Source organism: Diadema antillarum, unplaced genomic scaffold, assembly GCF_040938485.1.
Source record: "Diadema antillarum isolate AM-2024a unplaced genomic scaffold, OU_Dant_1.0 seq00000674_RagTag, whole genome shotgun sequence".
NCBI lineage: Eukaryota > Metazoa > Echinodermata > Echinoidea > Diadematoida > Diadematidae > Diadema > Diadema antillarum.
In genome coordinates, this window is record NW_027271580.1 from 1,165,973 (window position 1) to 1,188,814 (window position 22,842).

The window sequence follows — 22,842 nt, forward strand, 5'->3', positions numbered from 1 at the left end:
GAAGCACTGGAACTATGTACAATGCATATTAATTAACCCACTGAAGACTAGTCCCTAGTACACTTGGGCAGGTGTCTAATGGGAAATGCATGTTATAGCAAAAATCAGTTCGTCCTCAACAGGTTGGAGAAAACTACTATCTGTAATTCTTTCAATCATTCGACTTTTATTATTGCCATTAAAAAAAGAAAATCAGAGGGTGGATCTTGACACTTTTTGATCAATATCACAGGAGACATCACATGAATATTTTTAACTTGCTTACATCGACATTCATATTTTTACCACTGTTCAGAGATGTGCAAATACTGGTAGATTACTTCAGGATGTCAAAGTTGTAATACACTTTAGAGCCATGGAATCCATGATTATTGGTGTGGATTATCAGCAACTGTACTTTCTTGTCTATGATGACCCATAATACTGAGCCCTGTTGCATGGCACTCATTCAACTGTACGGTAGCATCCACAACTGCATCTCAGAAAATTTTTACCAATGAGTAGCCAATACAAGATTCTGTTTCCTTTACCCTACATTAATATACAATGGTGATATCAACGTGTTGATATTCAAAGAGTCGTAAAATCACAACTAAAATGTCTTACAACTTCACTTTCTCTTTGATCACATGAAACATTTATACGCGAACATCACTTTCAAATGAAACTTCTCATGACTCCACTTCAGATAGTTCATATAAACATTTTACAATTGTAAGCCATCGTACATGTTTCACACAATCAATAATTGTGAGCATATTCATGAGTTTGAATAAAATTTTCACAGGCCACTAATTCTAAAGTAATTTTGTAAGTTCACATAATCAAAGTGTCAGGAATATCCATCAAATCAACCCAGTGTACCCTCCTAAGTCTACATTGTAATACTGTAAAACATGATATATTCGCAGCATTCATTTTTTGTGAATTGGAGCCGACGGCCTTTTTTGCAGCATGAAATTTTCACGAACTGCCACTGGCATTCAAAGCATATATAGTGTAGACAAGAACCTTTGCGTGCATTTTAATTTCATGAATCTTGGCACTCACAAAATTCGCGAAATTAAAATACATGCGAATATTCCTCATTTTACAGTATGCCTTGTGGTGTCTTATTTCAAAGAAAGCTTTAAAATTTGTGTGTCCCTTTTGCAACCCTGAAAATTAGGTTCCTTTCATAAGCTCGTACATGTACACTGATATAGTAGAAGTAGTTAATCAGACCTTTCCTCAGAATAATAGGATTGAAAACTTCTTTATGATGGAGTGGGGATAAATACTACAGATTTCCAGTGAATTTACTTGGACCCTGGAAAAATTCCAACTGTTGTTTTTGGTACTAAAAGAGGAGCATATTCTAAAGTGACATGGGGTACAGTTTTTATCTTTTATTTTTAACTCTGAGGTATATTACAGTAGGATTTTCATACATGATGCTGAAAGACATTATTCTTTGTCAATGCAACATTTTGTGACTTTTGCACAAGGGATACAACCTTTAAGCATCACCTTCTATAGAAGATGTAACCTTGTTACATGTAGTACAGTATCTGTCCTGAGAGGGAGTTATCCATGATCGATCTATAGACTCAGCAGAATTCAAATGTAATGGGGAATTATGGAAGAAATATTTCATAGAGAGAAAAAAAGAAATTTTATGACTAATGAAGTGAAATACCTCTTGTCTCTACAGGGATATTTTTTTAAAGAGAGAGAGAGAGATCATAATTCAAAATAAAGTGGTCTCAGTCTTATTCTGATACTCTGAACAAAACAAAACAAAATTGTTTGCAACATGATTACTTGTAGCAAGTCAATACTGACACTGATCATATACTTTATTTATCAGGTCATGTTTATTGATTGATAGCACAGAGTTCATTTTAGTGTATTGTCAAAACCATCAAAATAACATAGACTCTTAACATTCACAAATGCTTTCATGTGCATTAAAAATTATTTAGAAAATAATAAAAAATATGGCTTCACATTAACAAGGACCTAGTTTGTGTTCTCCCAAGATAATTTTCTTCAGATTGATTTCTTTATCAATAACATTTTTACTTGACAATGGAGACAATCATATTTGAATCCCAAGATTCCATCATTCACTCCAAACAGTGTCCTAAAATGAAATGAATGCCGTTATAAACTAAAAAACTAAGAAGAACAAAAATCTTCTTTCGATTTTTGAAATCATATCAAGGTCCTAGTAGAGTACACTGTATGTGTGTGCTTGAATTTGTTTAAAACTTCATCAAAACAAATGCTTCCTCATCTTAAATTGCTGTTTTCAATGCAGTCATCACCCGCACAAGAGAGTTTACTCATGAGAATTGTCAAGATATTATAGACAATCATTAGCTTCGAAACACAAAAGTGGGAGTGGTTTATTTACAAAGATACAGTAAAATAGGAGTCAACAACTAGACTTTGAACGTAAGTGATGCCGCCGCAACACAAAAACGAAATTTGTCTTGAACCTGTGACAATCCACAGTGCACATTTAAATCAAGTGCAATGCCACTATCGCAGAGCCTACAAGGGGGTACGGAGTCTCACCTACCACGTACAGGGGTACACGACCTACATGTATTGCATTGCATGAGAATTCTTTGAATGACTCATCTTCACAATAATACGTTGTTTTCTTCTCCTGCAACAACTCCTTGCCTGAAGCCAGCGTTGGCACTTTAATTTCAAATGAGGAGACCTTCTGTGGTGTGCGATCATTTAGCTCATACTGAAGTTTTCCTAGAAGAGATTTCACTGTGGTCTGAAACAAGGGTGATAATAAATGTTTTTGACAGCTAGACTCCTCTGAGTTTCTCTTTCTTAGTATGCCCTGGTATTCTATGCAGATATGTATCAGTGACACCCAGACAATGTATTTTCTATTCAACTCTCTCATCATTCAGAACAGTAGACAAAAATATATTTCCACTTGCTCGAAGGGGTATTCAGGCGAAGTCTCTATACTCAGTGAACAGGTGAATGCTATTTATTTTACTTGCCTGACAGTGAGTTTTAATAGCCCTGGAGAAGAGAGTGAGTGGGTTTGTAGCACCTTGATCATTACTTGTTTGTGACAAACCATTTTGTTGTTTTGTCATCATCAGTCCGCATTCTGTAAATTGTGTTTCATCTAGTGAGCCCTAACTACATGCCCTTTACTACTTCATGGTACATGTAAATGATACTACACGCGTATATCAACTGACGCTGGTGCCATGTGATATTGGGATTGTGTTTGGCAGTTGACAACCCTAAATTGCAAACATTTATGACTGAATATTGGTGCACATCATGTTCTGTGTATCAGGCAAAAATAAATATAGGCCTACTCATAAGAACAATTTACACTGTATATTTCCTGAGCTTATAATGTCTACCTACCATATCTATACAGATGTTTACATTCTTGCACCTTGGGTCAGCTTTTAATCAGCCACAGTATTCATCAATGTTGAAACACAAGTATGTGATTATCATTTATCTGCACATCCAGTGTAATACTGGACAGTAAAATGTGAACAACACAATACCAACATCATGAACGATGTTTGTGATGTCAATATATCTCAAGGACAGCTCAACGCCACTCTCTCTTTCTATAGAATTTACCCCAAACATTTTCCTCTTCTTTACATCACAGCACATTTTTCTGAGTGTGTATTGTACACCTTGGGCCAGATCCACAATAAGTTTCCTGCCTATTGTCCTTCAGTGCTGGGCTAACAGGCTCCTGCAGGATTATGAGGGGATTAGGAAGAAGCTAAATCTGGGTCTTTTCAAAGAGGCCACAAAGGAGAGGGACAGTTATATCAGGCTTGTCCTATTTCAGGTACATGTTGATAAACCTTATAGGCCTTATTTGTAGTCTCGTACACAGACATACAGTTTCCTCATCCTAGAAATTTTCTTTCCCTTTCCTCGGTGTCTTGTTCATAAATTGTGACAGACAAAATCGCATGACACATACAAACAGAAAAACATATGGTCTGTACACACGACTAATCACAGTGGTCAAGCAATCTTTCATTTGCAATGAAGACCAGAAAAACCACAACAGAAGTGTAATGGGGAATGAGCACATCCCTCTTCAGGAAATTCACTGATCCACATGTTCAAAACTTGTGCTACCTGTCTTACACTTTAAAAACATGGACACTTCATTCCAAGACATATGCTTCCCACACACAGAACCCAATTTTAGGTATAAAGTTCAAGAAGTCCAGAGACTCCTCCCACAGCCCCACAAGAGTTCAGCTCATATTGGTTGATTTCATAGCTTTTCATTTGATTTAATCGTAGGGAAATGAAAACAAAACAAAACAATAATCCAGAAACTTCACGAAGAAGACTTCTAATGCCCTTATGTAAAAGAACATTGATATAGGGACATATTATTTTCTCTTCACCAATAATGTGTAAGAACTCTAGCGTCAACATTTTGGTCTTAAAGCAATTTTAAAATGAAGCTTCTCACATCTATTGTTCAAAGCTATTACTACCTAATACTAGGGTCCACATGGATGGCTAATCTATCATTATGTTCCACAGCAAATCTACCTAAACCTAGGTACAGATTTTTTTCTTTTCTAAGAATAGCACTCAGCAGCTGGAATAAGAATAAGAAATGAGTCAACTTTCAGCTTGAACTCATCAGTATATTCTGAGGCATGAAATGACAGCAGAATAAAGTTTGTAAACAATCAATGCACCTCTCAGTAAACCAGAAAGAAGGGGGGAAATAGCTTTATGAAATAAACAGTTCAACAGGAACCATGCACTGTATGTAATCTTTCTTATGATGGCAATCAGTCGAACTGAAGTAATGTATGCAAAATATTACGAACTTCAACAAAAATGCACAGAAGGAAGCAGAGAAAGAGAAAAACATGAATTCACTCTTTATGCATTGATACCATCAATAAAAGACATTTTACTGATTATCTTTCAGGGGGAGCCCTGTCAAAATCAACAATTAGGAGTGCAAATGCATGCTTGAAATGCTGATTTGACTTTTTTTTTTAATAGTTGAAACCTTGAATTTCCCATTCTTGTAACACATGTTGAAAAACTGACTACATGCAATGCTCACTACTTAAATGATCACATAGCCAGCAGCATTCTCTTTTGGGACAATTTGTATGAAATGAATCGAAACATCTATAAATCAATCAAATATGGCAGGTTTATAAAAACTTTCAGGCAGTTTGTGGAATCTCCAAGCGCACGAACATCTCTAGTTGCTATCGAAAAAGTCAAATATGACCCTACCACCCGATGTACATATCCTTGTTGATAAGGACAGAAATTTGCATCTGGAGCTGGAATTTTTTTGCAGGAAAAGCCTTTAGGCTTTCATGGTTGGATCAATACCTCTGGTATTAATTGGGTCTTTACAAACAACAAACATACAAATTCAAACTTTATCTAATCAAAGTATCATTCAAAACCTTCATATTCAAGAATAAGTCAATCTGAAATACTTGGCAATCAAGTATGTCCCAGTCCATAAAATTTTTCAATGTACTATTTCTCCCTTGTTTGCCGCATTATTCAGACTTTCAATGAATAATAAAGCATATGAATACATAGAATAAAAACATGATACACTTGACCAGTGCTTTAAATTCTTTGAAGCATGTTGATAGTTCATTTAATGGTAAACAATCAGATTTCAGGCTGGATTAATTTCATTTCTATTTCTTCCCAACAACTCTGAAAAGACAGAAAGTGGATGCAAGATCATCCAGTCCTTGCTACTTGAATGCAAACGGGACATTGTACTCAACACTTGGCCATACTCACGATGCGATTTCTTCAAATCCGCAAGAAGCAGCAGCATGGAGTGCTGTCCAGCCTTCATTGTCCTGAGCTTCTATATCTGCACCATTCTCAACGAGGAATTCTACCATCTCAATCTTCTCATCAATGACCGCCTGTGAAGGAAATCACAGAGAAATATAGTCATACACTGGCACGAAAACGGAAAAAGATATATCGCAAGTTTCGTAAATGAGCTGGATTGTTTCTCATTGAAAGTGATGATTTGAAAGAACTGTAAACATTTACTGCTCATATTTTTCAGAAATATCAACACGAACTTGCTTATGGGTAGCATTCCTCCTCCTCCTGTAGGCCCTACATGAGAACGATGATTAGCACTAATGAAGTTAGAAAAAAGACATTACAAAATAACAAGTGGTATTTGTTACTTTCATATAATCTCTCTAGATGCTACAGTGAGCTTGTGTATGCTACATGTATATTGGTCTGAGAATAAAATAAATGGATAAAGTATTCATATTGGGAAAGAGAATGAACATTTACATGTTAAAAAATTTACCCTCTTTTTTCTACACCATATATCTGAGTGGGTTTGGATGTTATGCTTTGTAAAGGGATAGCTTCAGCACATCACTCTTCCAGCACAAATGAGTCTCACTTGCAAATTCAATTTACCACTCTGTGCATGTGGCATTTGCACAAATCATGTAAATTCAGTGTATCAATGTTTGAGCTGAATGCGTGAATTTGGCACATAAAAGGTTAATTCAGGCAGGGAAGCCCATGCCATCATAGATGAGTCATGATGTCCTGAGTGAATGTTGTTTCATGAATTGCTGTGGCTTCTTCTGTGTCGCTGGCAATTGCCTCTGGAATACAGAGAAGAGAGTGATCATTTGTGAAAAAAATCTTCACGCAATGCAACAAATCAGCTCTCAGTGTCGGCAGAAACCTTGGTGATGCTTTGACTGAGTATCACACTATTGCTGGGGGTTAGGCAGTTTATCATTTCATCTGGGCTGAGCTGGAAAGGGAGGGAGCACTGCTTTGAAGGAAGGGACTGCTGAAAGCAGGAATTCCTTTCCTATGTGGGATAAAGATGACATACTTGTACATTATATGCATGGATGTCCATATCAGGCAATCACTGAGTAGTTTATGGAACTATGGGCCACAAAAGATTGGACTAGACATTTGGAGTGGTGTCCTGCATATCTCAGCAGTCCTCTCTTGCCAAGATTCATAGCAAAGCAAAGAATGGAAAGCTATCATCTGCCAAGTGCCTACTGGTTACTCTTGTATAAAAGCAACATCACCTTCAGAAGTCTTAGAATATTTGACATAAAAAGTGATGTTGATATTTTGAGATTAATTCCATTGTGAAAGAAGAAGGAATGCAAATACTGTATGCAGCTATTGACTAGAAATGATTCTGAAATGCTGTGAAATATACAGTGGATGTGCACCTAAGGCTGCATTCATGCGAAACTAGAATTGCATTTCTAAACACGTTTAGTCGCTAAACGTGTTTAGTTGCGTTGCGTTGCGTTCATGCGATTTTTCCATTTAAACGCGTTTCAAAACGCCGATCTGAGACGCGGAAAAAAGGGCGTTTTGAATCATGATTCTGCAAGAATCACGATCGTAGAAACCACATGAACGCAACCGTGATTTCAATCATGATTCTATGACATCATTGTGCACTGTGCGCATGCGTGTCTCATTGGGTATCCCACAGCTGCTTCTAGTTCTGTTCGCGCGCTTGTGTACGTCTTATGAATCGAGTGTTTTGGTACCATACTTGCACTTGTTTGTTTACATCAACGCCATACACCGATTCTATGCTATGTATCTAACGTTAACTATTTAATATAATGATACATGTAATTACTCTCCGATTAAGTTGATAAAAGTAATGGCTGCAGTGCTGTGTCTACCAAGGGAAACAATTGGAGAGACGAAAAATTAGGATTATTCCTCGATCTGCTCCTCGATCTGTGGGCAGAGCCTGAATGCCACAGGTTATCGGAAAGTATTCACCGAAATAAAAACGTAAAGGCCTGTACAGTTGGAATATAAAGGAGGTCTGGCTCGAGTTGCAGAGACAAGGTCAAAGTGCGCAGTGCGCTGCGCAATGGCAAAGGATGAGCTGAGCCAGAATCAGCGTTGCGAAAGCCCGCATGAACGCTCTTCCGCTGCGATCGTGATTTGAAACGCCGTTTTGAATCATGATTCATGTTTATGATTCTGGCTACGAAATTCGCATGAACGCGGCCTTAATGTACTCACATTACATTCACTTGAAGCAAGAGATCGCATATCCTAACAGGACCACCTGTGAGCTTACAGTAAATTCAAGGAAATTACCAGTGCCCAATATATCAATAATATACACTTTGCAAAATTTTACAGAATGGTATATGATTTCACTGTATGCATGTATGCGTACTGGAAGTCTCTACTCATATACATTTGTACATCTGGTTTGTCGTCGTTGTTTGCTTGTCGCAGATACGCACTACTTATACTCCATACAAGTGGAAACCTCTTCTTGGGCTACACTTGTACATCTACATTCCACTTTTCAGGCAATTCTTCAGCCCGTCATCCCAAGGCAGGTGCGTGGATCTTGTCAACTGTTAGGAAAGGGTGAATAAATTGAACTTGAACAGATGCAGGAAATGATACCTCAGCCTGCTGATGAGGAGATGATATCTTCCTCTGCCATGCAACATACATGGAATGTCACTGGTCAATTCCCACTCTCACTCAGCCTTGACACTAGACCTCATCTGTCGAGCAAACTGTCTGGATTTAGTTTTCTCCCCCCCCCCCCCCCCCCCCTCTAAACATACAGACTCACAGTATGTACACATGCAGATGTTGGGAATAGAGGGCAATACAAAATGTAGTTCCCCATATATATCATCTTCAATATTTTCACCTTACTCTTGCATTTTTACCACTTTGCTAATATTTGCTACTGAAGCTCACATACAATATTCCTTAAAAAACACAAGATGACAAAAGTTTGTTTATGAAAGGATATCAGTTTTTATCCAGTGACAGACTTTGTGAACCACAAACATATAAGCAGTACTGTAAAACCTTGACCAAAGAATATGTAACTTAGCAGGTTAAAGTTCAAACAGATTTTTTTTCTTTGTGTCCCATGTGTACAAATGTGTTTGTGTGTGTGTGTGTATGCATGTGTGTGAAGACACAGCACATGTATCATAGGCAATGTAACAGTGATAAAGCACTCTTTATTGCGTATTATTTTTACAGCAAAATAACCAAATATTACACTTCCTCAAATTTGCATGAATGCTTTGACTTTCATCTTCGAAGATACTGTAAGAACAAGATATGTCCTGGATATAGCCTACACTTTGCAATTTACACGTAAGTTTTCCTTCTTTCAAAGAGACTGCGAGAAGAGGTGATAATTCATGTACATGTACAATGTACATCAGCCATTCATTACTGCACGATATTCAGTAGCAAGTGATTACAAAAAATACTTTAAAATATACACACAAAATACTGAAATCAAAAGAGTCATGATATTCCTGATCTTTGCACCACCCCTTCCCATTATCTTCACAGAGATTATGCTTTTGTCAAAGACAATACCGTTCCCTGTAGTCTCAGGGTAAGTTCCTTTTTCAATGTTACTCAAAGTAATGTGAGAAAAATACATAATGAAGACCCATTATAACACCCATCTAAAGATATGGGATTTCATATCAGGCGCTGGCCAATGATTTTGCCTATAATGATCCAGCACTTCCATGTTCTAATGTTCTTTAGACAGGCTATCTCTTCAGCATCATCTCTGTCATTGTGTAGCACTGTTACCCAAGGCCTTTCCCAGGAGCTTGTCACGTTGCATTAGCAAAGAAAACATGATTCAGGATCACCCCTGTGTATGATATGGCCAAGGAAAATCAGACTGAATGCTCACTAGTTGGCTACAGTTTGCATGTGTGCCTTTTCATGTTATATACGCACAAACCATGCATGAACATTCCACGATAGATAAGGAGTGAGAGCAGTGAGGCATCGTTCCAAGATAAAAGGTTGTACAAGGCAGAGTTGATACTGTCCTACTGTTTTGTTTATGTATCAGCTTGCATGCAGGGTGCCTGCCTATTCTTTCCTACAAGCTCTTACGGCTCTGCTCGGCATCATGGAAATTTGACTGCATACCACGTACAGTACTGGATAATGCATGATAGTAATATGAACAAAATTATTTGCCCACAGAGTTTGGCTGTTCCAAGAGATCACTGCTTCTCTGTTTGAAGGTTCAAAGTTTCAGGGCCCATTAGGAAGAAAGGATGGCCAAGAGACTCTATGCAGCATTATTCCATTAAAAGCTGGTCAGCTGCCTTTCTGTTGTACCATGGGTTCTGTGCTGTGCATCTGTAAAAGCCATCCAATTATCATAATGCTGTCTCAGGCTGGAGACTAGGCTCCAGTCCAGCATACCACATGCCTGCATCAGTGGGATGTTCCCTAACCTTTGTAATGAGCGTCTGCATACTGAGCATTCCACTGCCTTGCAGTAGTCCCTCCTCTTCTCTCCCTCTTTCTCTTTTTCCCTATCTATCTACCTATCTATCTTTCTCTTCCTTCGTGCCTGAACACTTGCAATGACTCTGCCTCTGTTAGTTGTTTCCACTTTCCAGTACATACTCCTGTGCAGATAGCAGATGGATACCGGTAATTCAAGCCATGACAATATGTGTAGCCATCTCTAGTTATTTGTCCCTACAAGTACAGGGCTTGAACTGCCAATACTAAGAAATGCAGCAACTTGCAGTGTTCAAAAGTTTTGTAATAATCAAATTTCTAACCCACATTATATAATTAAAAAAATGAACTCTGCACTCATTTGAAACATAATGATGAGTTTTGATTACAGAATCACTGCAATATAAATTTCGCTCCAGATATCAAATCTTCATGAAAGGGAAGCTGGCCAACTGTAATCCAGGCTTAATTATGGATAGATAGATCTTTAAAAGATAATATGTGACCATGCACCTCAAAACGAACATAAAGTCGCACACACTGATTTTGTGTGAGGACTGAAAATAAGTGAAATGGGTTTAACCTAGCCGAACTTGACTTTTTCATATTTTCTAAAAGAACGGGTCTTCTTCTACATTACGCCAAAATTTGGTATCATAAAACGGGCAGGAAAGTGTTTTTTTTTAGCAGTTTATCACGAACATTTTTGGTAGAATAGTGTGATTACGTGTGTCTTCAGAATCCCCTTTTCATTTCTAAGAAACCCTGTCCATACTCTTCACTTTCAACTCTAATAACTTTTGAAATGATGGTGCTACTGCTTTGAAAGTTGGCATTAATTATGGACAGAATGTGTTAATGAGGCATATTTAATTTCAGTTTAATCTGATAATACCTTCATTGTTGTTACTCTGGTGGTTTACTTCCTGTTTTTTGTCCCATTCATCGCACAGCCAGCACGGTTTGGTAAAGATTAAGCGCTTGAATAGACACTGTACTTCAGAGCCTCTTTTCTCAGTTCGCACTTTTCCTGAGTTTGTGCTTTCTTTCCAATATTTAGATAGGTTAGGAGAGTCCATTTGATTTGAGTTATACATCATTTTAAAGCTTAAAGTCTGCTCTTTTAGAATATGGTCTTAACTAAAAATTCATGTCTGGCGACTTTTTGTTTATTTTGAGGTGCAGGGTCACATATGACCATACTGTAAAGTGTTATGACGTTCATTCTTTACACATGATTTTGATGTTCATGTGTTTAATATTTTGTTTAATCAATATTTGCAAGGGTGTTTTCTGTAAGAAAATGATTGTCCCCAACAAAGAAAATGGTACACACAATGAAAATCTGTTGAAACAAAATAACCACCTCTTGGAGCCCTTTGTGTCAATATCAAACACCTGAGCTATGATAAAGCACCGCCCTACATTTGAATCACCTTTCATACTTCAGAGCAAAATTTTAAAGGAGAGCCTGAAATTACAATTTAGAATCAGGCAAAAATAAAAAAAGTTGAGGAATTTCAAAGTTTCATATGTTTTCATGAAACAGCAGTATTGGTCAAAATCACAAGCATCAATGACATACTGTAAAAGTGGTTTCTTTCGCAGTAGTTTTATTTTCGCGCTTTTCACGCTTTGAGGTTGAACCGCGAATTTAACATCACGCAAAAATGTTTTGAAAAATCACGCGAAATTAACCACGCAAGGAAATGTTTTGAACTCGCCGCTTGTTACAACGCTACAGTACTGTATTGCGCACATGCACACACGAAGATTCCATGCATTGAGTGTATTGATGGTCAACACACACACAGCGATACCGCGCGATGTACATGTAGGTAGAAGCATGTTATAAAGTACTCGAGAGACGGGATTTCAGGTAAGCCTGCATTTAATTTTAATTTCTCTTTAATAAATAAAAGAATTATTGGATTATAGTTTGGGTTTTCATATGCAAAATAAAACAGTTTTTGCAAACTGTGAATTCACAGATTTTGCCGACTGCGAATTTAAACTTACGCGAAAAAAATCGGCACCGATGGAAACCGCGAAAGTATCTGTACGCGAAAGAAACCACTTTTACAGTAAGGTGATGTCGTTGCCTCACTAGGCTCTCACAAATTACTCATTTTCTTTTAATATTCAATGTAATAACTCCAAAATGACAACTTAAAAGGAGGGTAAAGTACTGTTTACCTCAAATATTTTGCGAGGTTTTTATTTTCGTGAATTTTGCAAGTCAAGTGCTATTCACAAAATTAAAAACACATGAAAATATTGACTCTAGTCTGATCCTGATATGAATGTGATGTACGCAGAATATATACCTTTCTCCGTTCAGTACAGGACTCCACGATCACGAATTCAACCACTCGTGAAATCCTCGGGAAGTCCCAACTCGCTAAATACAGTGTATATATTGATATGGCATACATACCGTAGTTACAAATTATTCAAAACAAATATGATTGCATTTTTTTTATAGAAAAAAAAACCTCATTAATATCTATGTAAGTGGTTGCAAACCAATTACTGTTTAAGTAAGATCATGTGAAACTGTAAAAGCTTTCATTATTTTCTGCACATACATTTGTATCTGTTTACAACAACACTTTAACATTTTGTTTGAATTTCTGTGAAAGATTTGAAGAGAGATTCCTTGTGATCTATCAAATTTATCACAATGAATACTTTATTTTGTCATCCATGCTGTTCTGAGGGGGCATCTGATTTCTCAACTACTGTAAAAGTGGAAATTTTCGCGGTGTGGAAATTTTCGCGCATTTCGCGCAACCAAAAACTAGCGCGAAAATAAAAGCACGCAAATATTTTTGCTTGCCATATGTTCCTGTGCGTGATGTCTTGATTCCGCGGAATTTAAAACTCGCGAAACTCTTCTTACCTGGCCAAGCGCGAAAAATTAGTCGCGTGAAAATATCCACTTTTACAGTATGTAACAACTTTTTTAATCGCCAAAATATTGCTTAACGAAAGCACATTGACTTACTTATACTGATCTATGGGGTTATACAGTCCCATGTTCTTGCTTTTCTTAAAGATATTACATGTATGTTCATTTCAAGCTAAAAAATACTACAGAGTTGAATCAACTAGTTACATGTGATGTCCTCCTGGACCATAAGAGAGCCTGTGTTGTACAACAATGCAATGCACCAAAAAACTACGGTACAGTTAGACTAGAGACAATAATCATGTTTTACTTGTGTGAATCTGCATTGCATACTATCGAAATCCCAATTCAAAATACTGCAATTCTACAAAACATTCTTTAGCTAAACAACACAATTCATATAACCAGATCGATAAGTTGGCAATCCCAATGGAATTAAAGCATGCCTCTGCTTGGACAGCATAAATAGCTCAATCATTCAAAGATGCAAATACTTAATCTGTGAGAAATCCCTAACTCGCTAGCAAATAAAACAACAAAAGTAGTCATATTTGCCACTTGCATACTGCCACTAAAAAGAACCTAGTACTGTTTATTTAGACAAGTAGTTTCCCTAGAAGGTCAACACACCCTATAGAACCAAAGAAGTTGTGTACATATTTGTACTTGTAGACCATGGTTCTTGGGAGTATCTTTGTAAGTTATCAGTGCTGTGCAAAAGTGTGAAGCCTACAAACTTCTTTATAGTTTATGCATATTCATGTATATAGAAGCACTTTATCTAATAACAGCTATTTCTGATGGATTACTTCATCAATCTAAGCTTTGACATGCCACATACCACACTGATGGACATACACTTTGCAGTGGCCATCAATAGTCATGAATATAACAGCTGTTTGAAGAACTCTTTAGGCAATTCAACAAAGTAAAATATGAATTCAAATTTCATTTTTCATGGCCTAGGCCTCCAGCCTATAGGCATAATACTGGTAGTAAACCATTAAAGAAACTGACTGCCTTTCTTTTAAGATGCACTCCTGATGGGGTGGACAGCAGACTTTGCTGTACAGCTCTACATGTATAATGAAGCTTCAAAACTTGGTTTCAGACATTTTCCCTTTGTATGAAATCATGCTTGTTGCAGATTGTCTTCAGTGCCCAAATATCAACATAACCTGTGAAACGGTAGTCAGTATACAGTGTACAATGTATGTAATAAATGTTTTTCTCAAGTCAAAAGGATCTAGTAATTTCTGACAATTCAAGCTATAGCTAAATTACAAATTGAGAGAGATCCATTGCTGTGTGAAAACATCCCTCAACATGGCATGACAAACCAAACATCTCTTAATGTGATGGCGACTGGACTTATAGTGCAGCTTGTTGAGGGAATGTTGCTCACGAATACAGTAGATCACAGTACAGTGTAGGCCTCTTGAATGTATATGATGGGTTTAAAGTCAACCACGTAGCCTCCCTTACAAAATGTAAATTGCTTCTATTCATCAACTTATCTAAATGATGGCAATAAATTCTTACTGACCTTTACAAAGAGCTACTCATTTATCCCATTAGGTTCACATCATAACATCTTACGATCATCAGGAGTCGATGAAAAAAAAATGAAAAAAAAAAAACACCCAAAAACAACAACATGCCAGTGCAAAAAAAGGGGGGTAGAGGAGGAGGGGGTTGAGGGAGAATAAAAGAGAAGGATGATCCCTTTTTTGCATGACAAGTAGAGGTAATAGAATAATTGACACAAAATTTGATTAAAATATCATCAATGCCATCATTTCAGCAGTGCGGCTATAGGAAGCATGATTTTAAATCAGTTATATGGTCCTACCCAGTCATCACCTTCTTGACAAAAGTTTCCTTTGCCATGCAAACCACTGGGGCATAATACAATCACATCTCAAGAAACATGAAGTAAAATGTTCAGAACCATGTGTATGTGTCACAAAATTGTTGTTTTCTTTTTTTATAAGAATGTCTTGATGAAAAAATCATGAAACACATATAAGTTGGCAACTGACTTAATGGAAGCAAAGGTGAATACATGCAACTGTTGAGACTGTTTTGGTATCAAACTTACAATTATCAAAACTATAAGTCAAAGTGAAAATAAAGAATGAAGGATAGAGGGAGTAAACTACACCATGTGCTACAATTGTATGTTTTAGACCTTACAAAATGTTTTGAAACAATACAGGAATTTTGAAGGTGTTCCCTGCTTTTCTTCACTTTTTCTTTTAATTTTGAAATGTTTGGAAAGTCTGTCAAAGAAGGTCAAATATCATTATTTTCCTGTACATGTACAGGTATACAGCTTAATCTATGAAATGCAGATGAACCATGAACTCTCGAAGTCTAGAGTAGATTCTTGAGCAGTCACATTAACTTGTGGAGGACGGGCTGATTTTCCTACAACACACATTTTCCATAAACACCTGCCCAATTATACTTGCGACTTGTCCTCAATGGGTTAAACCATACATGCAGCTCCCAGAGTATCACAAGTGAACCTTGGAGGTGTTTCATAAAGCTGTCCTTAAAGTTACGGACGACTTAAGAGCGACTGATGATCAGTTCTTGTGCTGCATTATTGAAATTGTGATAAGTATAGCACATCAGAACTGATCACCAGTCGTTTTTAAGTCGTTCGTAACTTTTAAGAACAGCTTTATGCAACACCCCCCTGGTCAACTGTTGTGAAAGGCTATGAGAACTATGGTATAATGGAAGAGGGATATATAAAATCATATTGATAATTTGTATAATGTTGGAGCAAACTTTTACGAAATGACAGCAGATGCAGTTGAGATGTCAGTTGGGATGTCATGTCAGTTTTAGATCATGAGATATATTTCTGGAGTTTTTTTTCTAGATTTTCTACTGAAACATAGAGTCCATACTGAATTTCAAATAAAATCTGTCCAAAAACATGGCCAGTATTGCACACACAAAGGTGACACTACAATGGCAGTGTCAGTAACACTGCTGACTCCAAAGTACAGTATCCTCAGGCACACATACCAGAGGATAGAATTATTAGCCCATCTTATCAGCCTTTACTCTGATGTTTGATTCCCTATTTTTTTAAATCATGGGTCTACCTTGTAAACACATTTGTTCTCATGTCCTAAGGATGAAATATAATCATCAGTAAATGAAGCATAAATCAGCAGCATTGCTAATGTCAACCAAACCGTGACAGTTTAATCATTTGATCTAGAGCATACAATGTGCGTACTACAGTAGTAGCATCAAAGTGACGTCATCTGGCTTCTCCAGGTAGTTTTACGTCCAGAGTGTCTTAACAGACAGCTTTCGATGTCCTCCGGAGGTTACGTGAGTCTACCCTGGATGGTCTAGGGTAAAATCTACACTGAGGTCCTCAGGAGGCTACCCGGAGGCAGTCCACTGTGTTGCGTCTTAACAGATACAATGTAACAACATTCTTTGGGCGTTCTTCAGAGGCTACCCCAAGTTTCATAGTCTGTTAAGGTGGGGTTTTAAAATCATGAGGCAGCTTATAAAATTAAAAAGTGTTATATTTTTAAACATTAATAAATTTGTGTTAACATTTCGTCTTTATTTGAATTTATGAAATTCTTGAGTTGAGTTTTTACTGCAACTGATTGACAAATTGCCCAACATCAACAGAAATAAGAACTGAATTCATCAGTGTTTTAGTAGTAGCCATAACAAAAGAAATCATGGGCATACGCTGTATATACTTTAGCAGGATTCTAACCTACGACCTCCTGATCAATTTTGTCTTTTTATGTCTTACAAACATACATGAATTCCATGTGCGACTTTTGTCTGTATAGTGTATGCACACTTTAATGATACTGTATGCACACGTTCAATGCTTTCTGCTGAATCAACTCAAGGAAAGATATGAATTTAGTTAAATTATATAGCCTACTTTGTAAGCCAAATCTTACCATGGCTTCTAAATGTATGCATCAGGCCTAATGGTACAATACCATGTATAATGTATGTATGCTGATGTGCTGCGACACTGTGTGTATCATTCTTTGAAAATGGCAGGTGTACAAAGTATTTAATAAGGCCTTGGTTACTACAATTGTATAAGACCCTGTTTACAGTGCGAGGCGAGGCCGCGGCCGAGCCCGCCTTCATTTCAGTGCAAACGCGCAAAAGGCCAAATGCGGGGCCAAAATCGGCCGCGCATTTGGCCACGCTCTGGAGGTGGTCTCGGCCGCGGCTCGGCCACGGCTGGGCCCAGCCTTTTCTCAGTGTAAACGCAAACTGGGCCAAATGCGCAGCCAATTTTAGAATTTTTCCTTCGGCAAAGGCCTTTGCTCGAACACGGAATCCAGTTGGCAAAGGGTCTGAAAACCAGACTATGCCAAATTGCGTTTGTTTACAAGCAGAGTGCCACTACGACAAAATATTGAAAGGTTTGAATGAAAAGCGCGGCCGAGGCCGGCAGTATAAATGGACAAAATTGCGGGGCTCAGCCCCGCAATTGAGGCTGGGCTAGGCCGCGGCTCGGCCCAGCCCCGCACTGTAAACGGGGTCTAAGGGATGTGCCAGATTAGGGAAAATTGTGACCTACTGTACAATTATGCAGTGTGTGGGTGACCTCAGAGTGCAAAGTGCCATACCTCTTGTAACATTAACATATATGTACATGTATGTACACACTTGTTTGCTGTGGTGTGTTTTATGGAAATGTTTATGCCAGTGAGACATATTGTGCAAGGGCATAACTATTACTATACAATGTACACTGTACAATATGAAATTAAGTATCAAAGTTTAAATCAAAACAAAAGAGAACTAGATTAAAATGTGAATTTCTTGCATTAGTTGACAGTTGCATTTATATTTTGTATAAATTGTTCAAAAAATGCAATGAGAATACTGTAAGATGGTTCACAAAGAAAATTACAGTAATAAATGAGTATAATGCCACACAGTTTTCTCCAACAAGATAATGTTATAATTCATGTACATGCCCTGTACATTGTACACGTATAAGGGTCGATACTGACAATAACATCCCCTCACTTGAACCGCTAACTTGCAAAGGTGCAGGGTCATGAAGTTTTGTGAGTGAAGTGAATTTGAAGAAAGCCCTTCTTTTTCATGTTCATACTGCCTACAATAGTTTATCTCTATTAACATGATTGAGCAAGAAACTAGAGTACTGTATACGCCAATATTTTTGCGTACAGATATTTTCGCGAATCACGGCATCAGTGGCATTTTCGCGTGTTGTTTAATTCGCGTTTGATACTAGTACTGGTAGTAGAAGGGTCTACTGCCAAGCCCGAGAAACACGTTCAAACACTTGCCAACGTACTCGTAACGTTTTTCCATTTGCATTGTGACTTCCCAAACGTGAAAATAGAAAAGACACAGTAGAAGATTTAAAAAATGATACAACGGCATTCACAAGTACTCAGTAGGCCTACCTACTCTTGCAACTAATAGATAGACGACAAAGTTTCAGAGCTGCAAGTTTTACATGCATCCTACTATACACGGCCCTGTCGCTGTTCGTACACAAGTGTCGCGCTAGCGCACAGTGTCTGGTCGGGCTAACATGCATCCTAACCTGCGCACATGGCGTCTGGTCGGGCTACATGCATCCCTAGGCCTCACCCAACCACGTCGAGCCGGTGTTCGTTCGCGTAGGGTAACGTAGCACGCACGTACGGAGATTGCACACTTTTAATGCATGTTTAGCATCGTACTGCACTTCCACAATCGGTCGCACCGTAGCGTAGGTACTAGTATCAGTAGTATAGTATGTGTACGTACTGTACTGGCAGGTGTAACAGCCGGCGTTCTGGTCCAGCCAGCGTTGGATGCATTTTGTCATCAATTTGTACATACATGTAGTAAGGTATGACGGGCTAATATTTTCGCGTGTCTTTAATTTTGCGATCAGCCCGAAGCTCGCGAAATTCGCGAAAATAAAACCCTCGCAAAAATAACGGCGTATACAGTATTAAAAAGGATCATATATTATCATGTGCTGTCAGAGAGTTCAGCACTCCTACCTGTAGACTGTAATTGTATGAAATTTCACATTACACTTGTACACCACGATGTACATGTATGTTCTCACCTCCCTGCCAGGGCTGGCGTACCCTGGCCATGAGTGTTCATACGCATATGAAATTCAGTCGCAAAGCAGTTTCTATGGAGAGGATTCAAGATTCACACTGTGTCTCATGTTGTTCAAAATGCCAGACTTGTCAGCATAATATCTCCCAATAAGACAGGCTGAAACTTAATGCTAACCTACATTGTACCCACAAAGTCTATCCCAATTCATAATTCACACATGTGAACTCAATAAATCGATAATGGGCTATCCAGGGGTTTGCAGTGTAGGTGTCATACAAAATATTGACTTCAAAATGACTCTCATTAATATTTTATGATACAGAATGGCATTCTCATGTTTCCACTTTTCTACAGTCATTACAATCCAACTTTGGCAGCAATTTCACTCATCTGCCACTTGTTATATTGTTTTCCTCTCTCTTTCTCCTTCTTCCTTCTTAATACATTACATGTACTGCAATAATCCATGCGTTCATGTATGCTTGTCACTGTTGTGAGTATAGAACGAGCCAGCATTACTGAACGTAGTGTACAATGTATGTGGCTACTTGTAGGTCATCTTTCAGCCTCTCAAGGCCATCCAAGGCCATGGATACAGTCACATGCTTGTGGCAGGATGGTAAAATTACTTATAAAATCAAAAATAATAGATTTTATCTTAGGTACACAACTGTAAAGCTCTATCTAATATGTCTCTACTCGATCCTTTTTTTAATCTATAGTACAGTATATTGACCTACATGTATGTACATTTGTATAAGAAATGTATTTTGGCACGAAATTTGCAATAGCTGAAGAAACTCCCTGCTCATGATGAACTGTGTAAGTTGCAAATTCACTTGTGCTGTGTGCACTGATGACAGGGTATGGTCAGACGTATTATTGCTTGAAAGTTAGCAACCAAAGCATTAGGCATGCAAAGGTTTAGTAGCATTTTGCAACACTTTTTTTCTGTAATTACCGCCTTGCCACAAAGCGGTCCAGCTTCTATTATCCTGTTTATACTGCAGACAGGTTTTAGAGCCTCCTTGAGAAGGTTCAAAATCCAGCCTGAAAAAGTGGTCTCTTGTCAGGTTATACTGCTTGGGCTAGTTTCGCCCAAGCAGGCCCAACTGACTCTGTTCCCATGGTAACCAAGTTCTCCCCTGATACAGGGAGTGGGCTTTTGAATTTCTTACATAACCGCAAGCATGGAAGTGTGCAAGTCGTGCGGCACTATCAGCGACAGTTGGTTACAGTGGCAGGTCTAAACATTAGCTGGTACTGACCTACTGTGATACACACTTTATGTAACTTCTGGGTTGGCAAAAATGTGGCTTCTCAAAGCCAGTACTGTTCATACTGCAGCCTCGAAGGCTGTTAAATGTACAAGGCTCTGAAACCACCCCTTTTACACTGTATGTGGTATCAGAATCTGACCTGATTGGATCTGAATTCTGTCTGTTCTGAGCTCAAAGCCTGCACAAGGCTGTTACAGGAGGCTTCAGAACCCCTTTTGCTCAGTATAATAAACAGGATATGTACATGGGGCCTTCAATACTTTGTATCCTTTTCTGTCTCTCTTTTGCATATTGTACATGTATGTACAGTTTGTAAACATTGTGTGCATGTGTGTGGGTGTACCTGTACAGTATGTGTCTTCATGATGTTCAAATCCACATGATAGAACTTTGTTACTTTGTATGGTAATACCAGCAGTTTGAAGAACTATCTTTGGTATAATTTGATTGAAATTGAATGAATATCACCCACAAAAAAAAAAAAAATGTGTCTTGCACCTGTGTGCCTGAATGTGTGTGTTTTTGTGTTAATACATATGTATGTCCTGTGAGAATATTGACAGTGAATGATTTTGCTGGGAATAATACTGGTGAATCGGCACATCAAATATTTACCTACGTGTAATAGCTTTCAACACATTTTTTTTTTTTTTTTAAATCACACGACATCCTTACAAAATTATGAAATGCTAAAAAAAAGGAGAAAGCAATGAAACTGTTTGACTTCAACATATCTTCAAAAAAAGAAGGTGGCTTGATTGAGAAGTACAGTAAAAACAGACAAAAACAGCAGACCACATTCACATTCACAAATACACAAAATAGAAAGACAGAATAAAAAAAGAGACCATACACTACACAACTTGAAAGTACACATGTATGATGTATTAATGGCCGCACTTCCAGATCGCACCACCTCGCTGCTTCGTGGAGAGGTGGCAATGAGATTTTTTTAAAAAGATCAATTGCAAAAACGCCAAAATAATTGCACCCTTGGATATCTTGGTTATCGACCATTGCAGTTACTCACTTCAACCAATAATAGGGCCCTACAATTGTAATTTACATATCATAACAAATGTCTATTTGGGAGTTTACAGACTAAAAAATTTACTGAAAGACCCTTGGCCTTATTATGATCGTGTATGCTAATCAATGCAATGACATATGTACTAACGTTAGAGGATCTACCCCCTAATATCTATTTAATTTTAAAGTCATAATAGTATACTGACCGGTCAACTGAATAGTGATAAAATGAATAAACATTAAGAATGGGGTTGTAGTATCGTAGTATTAAATCTAGTAGGCCCCTAATGATACATTTATACAATACAGTGAAGTCAGCAGGCCAGGTCAAACCATTGACTTGGGTGTTTTGCTACGAGTATGACTCCTGGTGAGCCCATGTTCTACCAATAACTGCACTGACATGTCTGTGCTACCCAACACTACAGCATGTAGCATTACTAGCAATCGCAGTGTTTAGAAAGTCAATGATAAGTTTATATCATAGCAATGTCATCTTATATGCAACAGGGGACCTACTTCACAGGACGGCTAAGGGGCTGTAATATGAGCCCAATCAGTTTCGAGTGACGTGAGGGCCACATAAAGGGCAAACAAGTGCATGCACATACCTGATGCAGAGCAGTCAGTCCGTCAATATTAGCATAATTTATGTCCGCTCCCTTCTTCAACAGGGACTCGACCTCGTCGACATCCTCACTTGCACAGGCAGCAAGAAACACGCATCCTTTAGCAAATTTCACTTTAGCCCTATTAGCATTTCTAACGTTTGGTTCCCTGTCAAATTCCGAGTCTTTCCATCGTTGAAGTTGTTCATGGCGGCGCATAAGCGCCGATTTCGGCTTCCCACCGGCGGAGCTGTCGTCTCCATCCGCCATCTTTGCTAGCCGCTAGCTCACCCTTACCCAGCATGCATTGCGCGATCTCGAGCTCGATCGACGATCGCGGAGCGCGAGCAAGGGCACTGGAGAGAGAGATGATGGGGAAAAAGTTGTGAGTCTTCTCTCTCATGCACTGGTCTTCGTACCGATATGAGGGGCAAGGGTTGTCATGGGGAAAGTGTGACGTAATTTTTTGTTTTGGGTGGTTCAGTCTTGCCACTTTACTCCCTCTTCTAGTCAGACCTTATCATCCGAAGATGGGGATATCCTCCAATGCGAAATGAGG

General features: G+C 38.2%; 1 protein-coding gene across 10 annotated transcripts in view; it reads right to left on the reverse strand.

The window, feature by feature from the left end:
- LOC139736900 (protein phosphatase 1 regulatory subunit 12A-like) overlaps positions 1-22,631 on the reverse strand; it is a 120,808-nt gene extending 98,177 nt beyond the window's left edge. For 9 of the 10 annotated variants that reach the window (XM_071647565.1, XM_071647563.1, XM_071647559.1 and 6 more), the window contains exon 1: positions 5,818-5,942. In XM_071647565.1, the coding sequence (XP_071503666.1) occupies positions 5,818-5,924 (107 nt within the window). In that variant the 5' untranslated portion in view covers positions 5,925-5,942. Of the gene's footprint in view, positions 1-5,817; positions 5,949-22,286 lie in introns of those variants that run through there. The other variant, XM_071647567.1, reaches the window with a different exon arrangement.
- Between the last annotated feature and the right edge of the window lie 211 nt (positions 22,632-22,842).